The sequence below is a fragment of the Tiliqua scincoides genome, chromosome 2 (genome assembly GCF_035046505.1).
Source record: "Tiliqua scincoides isolate rTilSci1 chromosome 2, rTilSci1.hap2, whole genome shotgun sequence".
In the NCBI taxonomy this organism is placed as follows: Eukaryota; Metazoa; Chordata; class Lepidosauria; order Squamata; family Scincidae; genus Tiliqua; species Tiliqua scincoides.
Genome location: NC_089822.1, coordinates 268823520 through 268837353, shown reverse-complemented (window position 1 = coordinate 268837353; position 13834 = coordinate 268823520). Strand labels below are relative to the sequence as shown.

The 13834-nt window shown below is 48.6% G+C and overlaps 1 protein-coding gene and 1 long non-coding RNA gene across 2 annotated transcripts in view; both read left to right on the top strand.

The window, feature by feature from the left end:
• Positions 1 to 13218, top strand: part of LOC136639174 (zinc finger protein 208-like) — a 30257-nt gene extending 17039 nt beyond the window's left edge. The window contains exon 6 of the mRNA XM_066613180.1: positions 9629 to 13218. Within this exon, the coding sequence (XP_066469277.1) occupies positions 9629 to 12657 (3029 nt within the window). The 3' untranslated portion in view covers positions 12658 to 13218. The remainder of the gene's footprint in view (positions 1 to 9628) is intronic.
• LOC136640548 (uncharacterized) lies at positions 3632 to 7969 on the top strand. The gene is made up of 3 exons (XR_010793806.1): positions 3632 to 3699; positions 5175 to 5257; positions 7855 to 7969. It is a non-coding gene; the product is annotated as an uncharacterized lncRNA (long non-coding RNA).
• Positions 13219 to 13834: the final 616 nt, after the last annotated feature.

Below are 13834 nucleotides of genomic sequence, written 5' to 3'. Positions count from 1 at the left end.
GGGCTGGGGATAAGAACAGGCCCTCAGCTTGGTTGTACTTGTCCTACGAGGCGACTAAACAGCCACTGGGTAGATGGGACTCGTCAGCCTGGGAAGGCAGCTCATCTGAGAGAAGGAAAACTCTGATCCCAAACCTCCACTGCCTTGTGGCTACATCCAGTTATGGAAAAGGCTTCAGGAGTCAACCTCGAGGCAAAATCCGGAGCCCGAGTCCCTGAGGCAGTTCATGGCTGAACACAGTCACGTTCTGGCAACTCCCGTGACGTCGCTGGAGCCAACCGTATTGGCTTCTGCCTTTCCATTGGACCATTTCAGCGACGTGGAGAGGGGGGATTTGCTGCATGGGAAACAGTCTATCCTCCATATCTACGTTACCCAGGCTTCGCATACTGGAGAGGACACTCTGTTCCAGAACCACCATTCAGAGCGCGATACCAGAGTCTTCCGAGACTGTAGGATGCCAACAACATTATACACCATTCGATGCGTGATTTACAGCAGATGCAATTAAACAAACCACACTGAAATATCTTTGTTCTATCAAAAGCTGTAGCGAAATAACCAGAAAAGGAAACACAATAGCCTAATGTCACAAAAGTGGATTTTCTTAACTTACAACTGACCAATGAGTCTGAGTGTTCTGAGAGCTCAGAAGTATTATGATGTCACAGCAGGGAACCAAGAAGAGGTTATCATGGTCAGCTCCCTTTTCCATGTATCACAGCTAAGACTAGCACTCCTGTTCAGTGGTGTGAGTGTCACCAAGTTGGCCCCTCCCCTTTTTTGGTTAGTGATTTTGGTTTTGATTTTGATTACTTTTTTTGGTTACTGATTAGTCGGGTAACCTGTACTGCTCTATAGTAAAATAAGTAGGGTAAATCCACCCTGGACAATTGTACCATCCTTTCATATTTGGGCAGGAGGTCTGGCCTAGAGGGTAGAGCCTCCATTTGCCTGAAGATAACATCCGCAGGTCGCCAGTTTGAGGCCACTGCACCGTGCGACCTTGAAGCAGCTGACAAGCTGAGCCGAGTTATTCCATCTGCTCTGAGCGTGGGAGGATGGAGGCCAGAATGTGAAACCAGATCAGAGTGAAACATCTGGACTGTTGTGGTTCTTGAAAGATAGAACCTTCTTTCAATTGTAAAAATCCCCATGGGGATTTAATCAGCCTGCCTATGTAAACCGCCTTGAATAAAGTCTGAGGAGAAATCTGACAACCAAGAAAGGCGGTATATAAATACTTGTATTATTATTATTTATTATTATTTAATTGAGAATTATATCAAACTCACAAAGAGAGTCTGGTCCAACAAGAAGCTGAGGGAACATACCAAGATCCAGGTCTACAGAGCTCGCGTCCCGAGTACACTTCTGTACTGCAGCGAGTCATGGACTCTTCGCTCACAACAGGAGAGGAAACTGAATGCTTTGCACATGTGCATCCTCAGCATCACCTGGCAGGACAAAGTTCCAAACAACACAGTCCTGGAAAGAGCTGGAATTCCCAGCGTGTATACAGTGCTGAAACAGAGACGCCTGCATTGGCTCGGTCATGTCGTGAGAATGGATGATGGCCGGATCCCAAAGGATCTCCTCTATGGAGAACTTGTGCAGGGAAAGTGCCCTACAGGTAGACCACAGCTGCAATACAAGGACATCTGCAAGAGGGATCTGAAGGCCTTAGGAATGGACCTAAAGGGGACATCCACTAAAATTGAATGTTGGGAGAGTTAGAACAGACAAAAGAAAATATTTCTTTACTCAGTGTGTGGTTGGTCTGTGGAACTCCTTGCCACAGGATGTGGTGATGGCATCTGGCCTGGACAAGGGGATTGGACAAGTTTCTGGAGGAAAAATCCATTATGGGTTACAAGCCATGATGTGTATGTGCTCCCTCCTGATTTTAGAAACGGGCTATGTCAGAATGCCAGATGCAAGGGAGGGCACCAGGAAGAGGTCTCTTGTTGTCTGGTGTGCTCCCTGGGGCAGTTGGTGGGCCGCTGTGAGATACAGGAAGCTGGACTAGATGGGCCTATGGCCTGATTCAGTGGGGCTGTTCTTATGTTCTTATGACCTCCACAGGTGGGAAACCTTGGCCTCTGAGCATCCCGCTTGGAAGCAGACTGTGCAGCATGGCCTTTCCCAGTTTGAGGAGACACTTGGCCAACAGACTGAGGCAAAGAGAAGGCCCACAGCCAGGGAGACAGACCAGGGACAGACTGCACTTGCTCCCAGTGTGGAAGGGATTGTCACTCCCGAATCGGCCTTTTCAGCCACACTAGATGCTGTTCCAGAACCCCCATTCAGAGTGCAATACCAGAGTCTTCCAAGGATGAAGGTTGCCAACAAATTAGAGAGGCAAGACTTAAGTTTTATACAGCCTTTCTATGTTTAAAAGCAGCCTTTGATTCCCTAGATAGAGAGATACTCTGGTGTAAATTCAAACAGCTACAAATTGACAGGAGACTACTATTCCTTATAAGGAGGCTCCATCACAACACCACCTGCCAGATAAAGTGTACTTCTGCGGGGAACCTAACAAGGAAAATTGTATCAGACGAGGGGATCAAACAAGAGGAGGATTTACTGATGTGGCAAGAATACTTGACCTCCTAACTGACTCCTCTGTGGAAATAACTGATACTGTGACAACTTTCTGAGTCACTGAGCTGCGCAATCGAAAAGTTGATTTGCTTCCTGGTTGATCAAATGCACATAGTTTGCAGATTTGTTTGTTATACATGCCAATAAAGGATTCTTTTTTTAAAAAAAATGCTTGGTCCGGGTGCCGGATGACACAGTGGCTCCTGGGTCATTGAAGGGAGTGGGGAACTTGACCTGGCGCCACAGGAGAAAGGAGAGAGTGCGTGTTTAAGGGTGTCTGGTCAGCTCTCTTATGAGCCCACCAGCCACTGCCAATCATGGGGTCTGCTGCGGGATATGCTCCTTCTGGAGCACTCCTTGCTCTGACCTGCTCCTTCCTGGGAGACAGGCAGGGGGAAGGTCCGTGTCAGATCTCCAGAGACCTGCTGGCCCACCTAGAGTCACCGTTAGGGGACTTGCCTCCAGGCTCTCTGGGACTCCTGACCAGTCCTTCAGGTCTCTGAGGAGGGGACCAAAATGCCATGCTGGGTGACACTGGTCCTTGGACCTAAGAGATAACACTCTCCGGACCCCTCTCTGCCAGAAATCCCACTTTGGAGATGCAGAAGAGGCAGAAAGAGTCACTGACAACCACATCACATGTGAACAGGAAATAGATGCTGTGTTTTTATCCAGCAGCGGTTCCTCATTCCTGAAACAGGCAAAAGAGAACTAGTGCTGTGACCCCCCCCAGCTACACCACTGCTGATCAGCCCTCCGTTTGCACTAAGTGATGGTTGGGCTTTCCTCTGTTTATGTCACTTGTGAAAGAAAGAAAGAAAGAAAGAAAGAAAGAAAGAAAGGGAGGGAGGGAGGAGGGCCTCCTGGGGGTTTGGAGGGTCCAGACTGGGGTCCTCTGCAGAGTCTTTGCTCTTGGCTGACTGGCACTGCGAGGGTTAAAAGGAGCGACTCCGGATTCCTAGACGGAGGAATGGGGGGGGATCAGCTGGGAAGCCACTTCCTGCTCCGCCCCCACCCTTTGTCCCCCCCAAGCAGCTTCTGTGCCCAGTCCTCAGCCCGTTGGGGGAGAACAAAGGATGGTCCCAGGCTGAGGTGGGTGGAAAGGGACTGAGGGGGTGGGAGGAGCCCCCAGGTGGGGAGGGAGGCCAGCCAGAGAAGGCAGACCCCCAACCCATTGCATGCTATGCTGGGATCAGCTCTGGGGTGGACTTGCTGCTGTGGGGGGGAGGGGCGTGGATGGGGACAGTGCAAAAGCCTGAACAGAAATAGGAGAAGGGGCCCTTCGGCAGTGAAAGGGTGCAAAAAGCAGCAGGGTCTGGGGGGGCACTGAGGACCCCCCCCCGTCAGTGCCCATCCAGAAAGGGAGCAAACAGGCTGCAAAAGGCACTTCATAAGTCATTACTCTGCAAAAAACAGCAGCCTTTGTTAGAGCTGCACCAGGACAGTGTTAGTGGAACGACATCCCTGCAGTGGTGTCACCCCCTCCTGGGCCCAGCCCCACTTGGAACAAGCCTCAGCCTGGCAGGGCGCCCTCAGCATCCGGCAGACCAGCTCACACGCAACAGACAAGCCCCTCAACCTGCCCAATGCCAGGTCCCCGTTCTGGGCTGGAAGCAGCAGGGAGCATCTCGGCAGTGCTGGTGGGAACGTCCAGGCGGGTTGCACAGAGCTCTGCTCCGGGACTCCTCCTGCCCCAGGAGTGTGAGCAGCACCTGGAGGGCAGGCGCCTTTCAGCAGCACGGACTTCAGTTGTGATACCCCAGGCCAGTCTGGATGCGGCCTTCTAGTGCTCTGTAATGGGACTTCATTTTAAATTCCTGTTATGCGTTTCATAATTGGCCTGTTGTTCACTGTGACAAGCTTCCTTGGGCCTGGTTTTGACAGGCAGGCAGGATGCAGAAAGAAGGACATTCCAAACGTCCCTCTCCCGCCTCTCCTCCTGTAAAATGGGACTCCCAAGGCGGTGACTGAACAGCAGCTGGAACAGCAAGAAAAAGGCCTGGGCAGGAACGCTAAAGGGAACAGGGTGGTGTTCATCCCTCCCGGAGGGTTAACAGGCCAGGTGCTGCTCTTGCCTCCAAAGGGAGGGAATGACAACCTTGTGGGGCCACCAGAGAGAAGGCTCTGCCCCTTGTGGCAGTCAACCTGCCCCCAGCCAGGGACCCTGATGACCTTAGAGGGAGATCTGGAAGAAGGCAGTCCTTCAGACCCCTCAGCCCCAAACTTGTGCAGGGCTTCAAAGCCTCCACCTCTTGCCATTTGAGAGCTCGACCAGGACTTCAGAAAGAAAAACTGGGTTTTGAGCCAATAGGAATCCTTCCAGCATCCACAACTGATCCAAAAAGAACAGAGAGCTGAAGGAGGGCAAGGCAGGGAGGGGAAGAAACAGGGGAAAACTGCAGGGGGGAGGAAATGAATCAAGATGTGTGGGGCTCACCCCACTGGGGCAATTCTGGGTCAGACCCAGAGCTGTAGAGCAGTTTCAAAGATAGTCTCAAATTACACAAGGAAGGGAAGTCCAAAAAGGGCATGAAGGGTAAAAGTTTGCCCCTCTGTCTCCCTCACAGGCAGTGGGGCAGATTTGGGGCCACGTTCCAGACCATCTCCTCCTGTGCATGAAGCAGAATCAGCAGCTCTGCAGCCTACTCAGGTAAGGGGCAGATTTGGGGGGTGGGGGTGGGCCACATGCAAGCAAGTGCATTGGTACCTGCTTCTTGCTCACAGGCCTTGAAAGGGCTTTCATCTTTTTCTGGTGCCACCAAATCTCACACCTGTCCGCTCTGCAGAATAGGAGTGAACTGCACAGAATGCCAGGGGTGGGATACCGATCAATTGACCCGTTAAATCTCTCCCTGTCCCATCAAAATTCCTCTCAGAAGACCTAATGCCCACTTTAGTCTAATTAGCCTCCCTTCTATCCCCCAAAGAGCCTTAGTTCTGCAAAAAGTGCCACTGGAGCCCACCACCAGGGTGGTTTGCCTGGTCAAACTGCAGAGGTCCTCCTTTCTCCCTGTTCCCATCAGCAGCTTCATCAACTGCAGAAGCAACACCTGAGCTCTCAGCAGCTCCTAAGCAAGGCGGCCACACACCAGTCTGTGGGCAGTAGGCCAGGTTCTTCTTCTTCTCTTTCTCTCCCCCCCCCCCCACCTTTCTCCTTTTGCTCCCAGCAGGGCAACCAGATGTCATAACCTCAAAAGAGGACAGGGCATCCCAAAATGTAGGATATCCAAGAAAAAAGCAGGACATGACAAAAGCTAAAAGCTCTCATGGATTTCATGTGCTTAATTTAAACACTAGATTACTTATTATATTTTAAACAATATTCCATACAACTTATTAATTCCAAGAAGGCCATACACTCCCTGCAGAGACCCACTCACAGGGCAAAGGAGGACCGCTAAGTTCTTTTCCCAGCCACAAGGCTGTAAGAGAGAACACCTGAGCACCCCGACTCCCACCCTCTCTGGCACTGATGATCTTGGCACTGATCTTGGCACCCTCTCTGGCACTGATGAGGGCCTTGATCCTCAAGGCCCTCGTGACCCCTACTAGGTTGCAGCTGTGGGCCATGCGCATTGCAAGCCAAGGTGTTAACCCTGTACAGTCTGCACAAGGGGCCACTGCTGACACCAGACCCTCTCTCCTCAGGGGAAATCCTCCACAACTCTCAATGCAGTCCCCTACCACTTAACTGTCGTCCCATGTTATCGGAATTCCTTGATCCAGGTGGAAGCTGCCCTTTTTCATGGGATCAGGGGCCCACAAATCACACTGGCCTGAGTGTAGAGAGCCTTTTCTCCCCAGCCGACAAAGTTTCAACATTGACCTTAGAAGCAGTTTCGTTTGTTTGTTTAAAGAATGTTGAGCCCACCTTTCTGCCACTCTTTAGGGCACCCAAGGCGGCTTACAACATGCAAAGCACAATTAAAAGATTAAAACAATATTAAAACATAAAAACTAAAACAATAAAACATCTCAAACACTAATGAATCACGCGAGTCAACTCACAGTCATGAAAAAGTGCCGTCCCATCATGTCAGCACTTAAACGCCTCCTTGAATAAAAATGTCTTAAAGGTCTCTTGAGAAGGAGGCATTTCTTAATTCCAGAGAAGGGGGATTCCAAAGACCAGGAGCTGCCACCAAGAAGGCCCTATTTCTAACCGCCACCCCCTCACCTGTGCTGGTGGTGGCACAGTCCAGTCCTTAGGTCCAATGACCTAAGAGGACGGGTAGGATTACATGGAAGGAGGCAGTCCCTCAAATACACCTGTTAACCCTGTACAGTCTGCACAAGGGGCCACTGCTGACACCAGACCCTCTCTCCTCAGGGGAAATCCTCCACAACTCCCAATGCAGTCCCCTACCACTTAACTGTCATCCCATGTTATCGGAATTCTTTGGTCCAGGTGGAAGCTGCCCTTTTTCATGGGATCAGGGGGCCCACAAATCACACTGGCCTGAGTGTAGAGAGGTGGAGAGCCTTTTCTCCCCAGCCGACAAAGTTTCAACATTGACCTTAGAAGTAGTTTTGTTTGTTTGTTTAAAGAATGTTGAGCCCACCTTTCTGCTGCTCTTTAGGGCACCCAAGGCGGCTTACAACATGAAAAGCACAATTAAAAGATTAAAACAATATTAAAACATAAAAACTAAAACAATAAAACATCTCAAACACTAATGAACCTCGAAGGTTCTTTACCTCGGTCCTGAACCTCGAAGGGCTTTAAAAGTTAAAACTAGCACTTTGAATTGGGCCTGGAAATGAACTGGCAGCCAGTGTAGACGCTGAAGTAGTGGTCCAACTGAGTCGAACCTACCAAAAGGTGGCAAAGACCAGAATTTTAAAAGAATAATAATGTATCTTATGATCTTTTACTATTCGAGACTGTGCAGTTCTTAGGCAACAATTACTGGGAGGTTATTTTTCAGGATCTGGCTTCCGGTAAAATCAGACAAAACCATAGTCAGACACCCCCCTAAGTTTAAGCCCCGACTTATCTGGGGATCATAGAAAATTCCATGATGGTTGGCTCGAAACCTGCCCTCGACTTATCTGTGGGGTAGACTTGTGGGGGGGGGGGTCGGTCAGCATGGCCAGGTCTGAGTTTTATACGCCTTCCAGGGAGTTTCTGCCCGTCCTCCCTCCCTCCACTGAACACTGCGGCCCAGCGGCTCCTCTTGACCATTTGCTCTGCCCCGGTTAGTTTTCAGTTTTGATTTTTGAACTGAAGCTGTTTCCTCCTTCCAGGGTCCTTGGAGGAGGTGGCTGTGCGCTTCGTGGAGAAGGAGGGGGCTCTGCTGGGTCCAGGGCAAAAGCCTTTGCACAGGGAAGGCATGGAGGAGAATTGCAGGATCCTGGCCTCTCCAGGTAAGGATGACCTTTCTTCTCTAGGGGAGTGGGCTGGAGATGCATGAACTACTCCCTGTTTCTCACTACCAGGATTTCATTATAGAAGAGGGGGGTGGGGGGCTGGAACCTGTACTCTCTTCTGTGTCTCACACTGACCAAGTTGAGCTTGACCTGACCAATGGTCTTTGGGGTTGAAACTGCAGGATAGGCCTGTCTCAATAAAAAAATTTGCTGTGACATGTACAAGCTTCTATTTGGGGGCATTCCAGGCTTGCAAAATGAGGCACTCATCAGTGGTGTAGCTGGCGGGGGCAGAAAGGGCAGGGCACCCTAAGGGGGGAGACACTACCAGTGCCCAAAATCATTAAAATCATGGTTTTTAGGAATAACAACATCACGTTATATATCGTTCGATGTGGAACCAGACTTTGGAACCTGACGGTGTGCCAACCCATTTTGGGGCTGCTTGTTCTCCTGTCCCATTCCATGCACTTTTGCAGGTGGGGAGGGCAGCCTCGAATTGTGTCAAATCGTGTCGCTTTGGAGAGCCCCAATATTTTGTCCTGCTTCTGTCTTGTGAAGTTGCTAACATGATAGAGCTACTAATCCACAAAAGGTAATTGAGAGTTAACCACTGAGCAGTGCTGTCATGAATATGTACAGTTTAGGCCTAGTAGAATGTAAAGCCTGAACAGAAGTAACCCAGTAACAGAGAAGTGGCTTGCAGTCCTAGCTGCAAGGAATTTACAACTCAATGGAAGGTGATAATGTAGCACCTAAGCAGACAGAAAGGCACCCATGGACCTCCAGTGGGGAGGGGAGAGCTGAGAGGGCTAGCGTCCAGCCCCACTTTGGGAAGATTCTGTCCCCAAGAGTCCCTGATTGGGCAGTTTAAAATGAGTACAGAGTCACCCCATCCTGTTAGCATGTAAAGTATAAGAACAAAGCCCAAAGGGGTGTGTTGGTCTTTTGTCTTTGTCCTTCTCTCTTTGGTGGAAAAGGTTGTGGGTGCAACATCCTGAAGGCCGAGAGCCAGGGCCATGTGGCCTCATAGGTAACTTGGAGGAAAGATCTACAAAAGAAAGCTAAACCAGGTGAGAGTTAGGGAATAATAGAGATAGCCAGTTAGCTTTGTTATTTTATGCCGATAGGTTTCCTAGAAGTTTTATGCCTCTAGCATTTGCTGCCTTTTGTAACTTTATGTAACCCTATGTATTTAATAAAGTAGAAAATCTTTTTACCATGTTGGTTCATTGTCTGTTGGGGACAAAGGTTCAGAATCCTGCCTAGCCGTTCAGCAAGCTACCAAATGCTCATTGAGGACTAGTAACTTGAGGACTGAGACTTTAATTAAAGAAAGCACTCAGTGCCTGCAAGGGATAGAATTAAGCCTAGAGGGTCTCAGTGTCCCTGGACTGAGGCACTGGCACATACACGGTGGTGGCAGTACTACCGAACAGGGGTCCTTGAGGGCTCTAGGGTTCGAGAAGCAAGAATTCTGAGCACCCCAAAACCCTGGCAGTGTAGGACAAGTGCCTCCGTCTTCTGCATCCTTTCCTGGGAGTAAGTGCCATCAAATCCCATTGGGTTTACTTTATACATGCCTAGGAGTGTGCTGTAGAAGTGACATTTCCCTATTGCACTGCTAATCAGGATTCTGTCTCTCTTTCAGGAAGCAACAGACAAGACTGTGGGGATCAGGGGCAGCCATGCGTGGTGTCCCCAGAAACAACCATGTTTGACATAGTGGAAATGACTCTTCAAGACCAAGACAGATCGGGGAGGCAAAAGGGAAGCCCAGCAGATCCCTGGAGGACTGAATGTGTTCCTCAGGGTCATGACCTCCAGGAAATTCAAATCAAGGAAGAACTTCACAAAGGAAGGAAAAGGGGGAAGCGTCCTTTGTACGAGGAAACAACCAGTTGTGAATCCAACATTAATAAACACAGCAAAATCGGCACAGGAAAGAAATCATTTGAGTGCTCTGAGAGGGGGAAGAGCTTCAGAACAAGCACAAAACTAAGTTCCCATAAAAAGAGCCAAACAAGGGAGAAAGCTGCCCATCAAGAGAGGTCAAAGAGGCAGAAGGGAAAGCAGAAACAGAAGTGGAGAAATAAATCTTCTGCTCCTCAGGATGCCAATTTCAGTGTCATCCCAGGCGCTCCCAAAAAAGAAACTGGATGGAAGGAAAAATGCCCTCATTGTGACAAGACCTTTAGCTGTAAATCAAAACTTAGAACTCATGAAAGAATCCACACAGGAGAGAAGCCATTTGAATGCTTGGAGTGTGGAAAGAGCTTTGGTCAGAAATCACACCTGACTATGCATCAAAGAATCCACACAGGGGAGAAACCATATACATGCTCAGTGTGTGGAAAATGTTTTACTCGCATCTCAAGTCTGAATGCGCATCGAAGGAATCACACAGAGGAGAAACCATATCAATGCTTGGAGTGTGGAAAGAGCTTCAGTGTGAGCTCAGCCCTGACAGTGCATCAAAGAATCCACACAGGGGAGAAACCATATAAATGTCTAGAGTGTGGAAAGAGCTTCAGTGGGAGGTCAAACCTGACTTCACATCAAAGAACCCACACAGGAAAGAAACCATATAAATGCTTGGACTGTGGTAAGAGCTTCAGTACGCCCTCAGAACTGCATCCGCACCTAAGAACCCATACAGGGGAGAAACCATATCAATGTTTGGTGTGTGGCAAGAGCTTCAGTGTGAGCTCAGCCCTGACAGTGCATCAAAGAATCCACACAGGGGAGAAACCATATAAATGTCTAGAGTGTGGAAAGAGCTTCAGTGGGAGGTCAAACCTGACTTCACATCAAAGAACCCACACAGGAAAGAAACCATATAAATGCTTGGACTGTGGTAAGAGCTTCAGTACGCCCTCAGAACGGCATCTGCACCTAAGAACCCATACAGGAGAGAAACCATATCAATGCTTGGAGTGTGGAAAGAGCTTCAGTGTGAGCTCAGCCCTGACAGTGCATCAAAGAATCCACACAGGGGAGAAACCATATAAATGCCTAGAGTGTGGAAAAAGCTTCAGTGTGAGCTCAAACCTGACTTCACATCTAAGATCCCATACAGGGGAGAAACCATATAAATGTTTGGTGTGTGGAAAGAGCTTCAGTCAGAGCTCAAGCCTTACTTTGCATCAAAGAATCCACACAGGGGAGAAACCATATAAATGCTTGGAGTGTGGAAAGAGCTTCCGTTGCAAAACAAATCTGACTTTGCATCAAAGAACCCACAAAGGGGAGAAACCATATACATGCTCAGTGTGTGGAAAGAGCTTCCGTTGCAAAACAAATCTGACTTTCCATCAAAGAATCCACACAGGGGAGAAACCATATACATGCTCAGTGTGTGGAAAATGTTTTACTCAGATCTCAAGTCTGAATGTGCATCGAAGAAATCACACAGGGGAGAAACCATATAAATGCTTGGACTGTGGTAAGAGCTTCAGTGGAAACAATGGCCTGACTTCGCATCAAAGAATCCACAGAGGGGAGAAACCATATAAATGTTTGGTGTGTGGAAAGAGCTTCAGTGCAAACAATAGCCTGACTTCGCATCAAAGAATCCACACAGGGGAGAAACCATATAAATGTTTGGTGTGTGGAAAGAGCTTCAGTGCAAACAATAGCCTGACTTCACATCAAAGAATCCACACAGGGGAGAAACCATATAAATGTTTGGTGTGTGGAAAGAGCTTCAGTGCAAACAATAGCCTGACTTCGCATCAAAGAATCCACACAGGGGAGAAACCATATAAATGTTTGGTGTGTGGAAAGAGCTTCAGTACAAACAAGGGCCTGACTTTGCATCAAAGAACCCACACAGGAGAGAAACCATATAAATGCTTAGAATGTGGGAAAAGCTTTATCGGGGGTTCCTTGCTGACACAGCACCAAAGAACCCATACAGGAGAGAAACCATATCATTGCTTGGAGTGTGGAAAGAGCTTCAGATCAAGCTCTAACGTGACTGTGCATCGAAGAACCCACACAGGTGAGAAACCATATACATGCTTGGACTGTGGAAAGAGCTTCAGTGTGTACTCAAATCTGACTGTGCATCGAAGAACTCACACAGGGGAGAAACCATATAAATGCCTAGAGTGTGGAAAGAGCTTCAGTACAAACAATGGCCTGACTTTGCATCAAAGAACCCACACAGGAGAGAAACCATATAAATGCTTAGAATGTGGGAAAAGCTTTATCGGGGGTTCCCTACTGACACAGCACCAAAGAATCCATACAGGAGAGAAACCATATCATTGCTTGGAGTGTGGAAAGAGCTTCAGTTCAAGCTCTGACCTGACTGTGCATCGAAGAACCCACACAGGGGAGAAACTATATAAATGTTTGGTGTGTGGAAAGAGCTTCAGTGTAAACAGTGGCCTGATTTCACATCAAAGAACCCACACAGGTGAGAAACCATATACATGCTTGGAGTGTGGAAGGAGCTTCAGTGGGAGCTCAAACCTGAATCTGCATCAAAGAACTCATACAGGGGAGAAACCATATAAACACTTGGAGTGTGGAAAGAGCTTCACTTCAAGTGGAGACCACAATAAACATCAAAGAACCCATATGGGGGTGAAACCCTATCAATGCTTGGAGTGTGGAAAGAGTTTCGGTCGGAAAATAACCCTGATTTTGCATCAAAAGACCCACAACGAGTGAAAACCATATACTTGCTTATAGTATGGAATGTGTTTCACTTAGATCTCAGGCCTGACTGTGGATCAAAGAACCCACACAGTAGAGAAACCATATCAATGCTTGGAGTGTGGAAAGAACTTGGGTGTGAGCAAAAGCTGGACTTTGCATCAATGAAGCAAGACAAGAGAGCAACCACATATATGTTATGAGTGTGGGAAGAGATTTAGTGTGAGCCCAATTCTGACTTTACAACAAGGAACCCAGACAAGGGAGAATCTGTAAAAATGCTTCCATTAATCATAGTATCGTAGATTTGGAAAGAGACTAATAGCTCATCCTGCCTGAAGCAGGAAATAGATGTAGCAGTTAAATAACTCTCCGAGCCCAATTCTAAGGGCTCTTAGCCCCAGCGCCGCTGCTGAGTGAAGACACTATCGCCAAAGTGTCGCAAACATGTTTACAACACCCTGGGAGTAAGGAACACTGGCGCTGGGTCAGCACCAGTTGACACTGAGCCTCAGCACGGCCTGGCCGGCCGGCTGGAGCTCCTACAGTGCTGAGTTCTGACATAAGATGTTTTGGGGCAAGGGAGACGGGCATGGGTGGAACAGGGTGGAGGGAAAGGAAGATTGGAGCTGGGGGTTGGGTGGTGGGACTGGCAGGCCTCTGCTGGAACCTGTGCTCCATGTTGGGTTGAAAAGCCAACTGTCTGTGCTGGTGAAATAGCCGACGTAGACTGGAGGAAACCCATTGTGGGGCCTGCACCTTTACTTGGGGGAAGGTGACGAATGTCCCTTCCCCAAGGAGATCCTGGTGGGTACAGTGGCAGCCTAGGATTCCGCTGTCAGACCTGCTGTCTCATGAACAAATTCACCCCAGAGAGTGGCCGTGTAAATCCTGTGACTTCAATGAGGATTCCAGGTCAGCACAAGGCTGACTTTTCATCCAAGTGGAATATTGCTCACTGGAGAAAAAGGCAATTAAAGTGATTTGTCCCGTAATTTAGCAGGGAGAGAGCAAATGTCCCTCTTTGTCCCAACATGGTATCTTTTTCAGTGTCTTCTGCTGGTGTTTCATTTGTGTCTTTTTGCCTAAATCCTAACCAATTTTCTGCTACTGGCATAGCTGTGCCAGTGGGGCACGTGCTGCATCCTGTAGTTGGGGGGCAGTCATGGAGGCCTCCTCAAGGTGAGGGAAG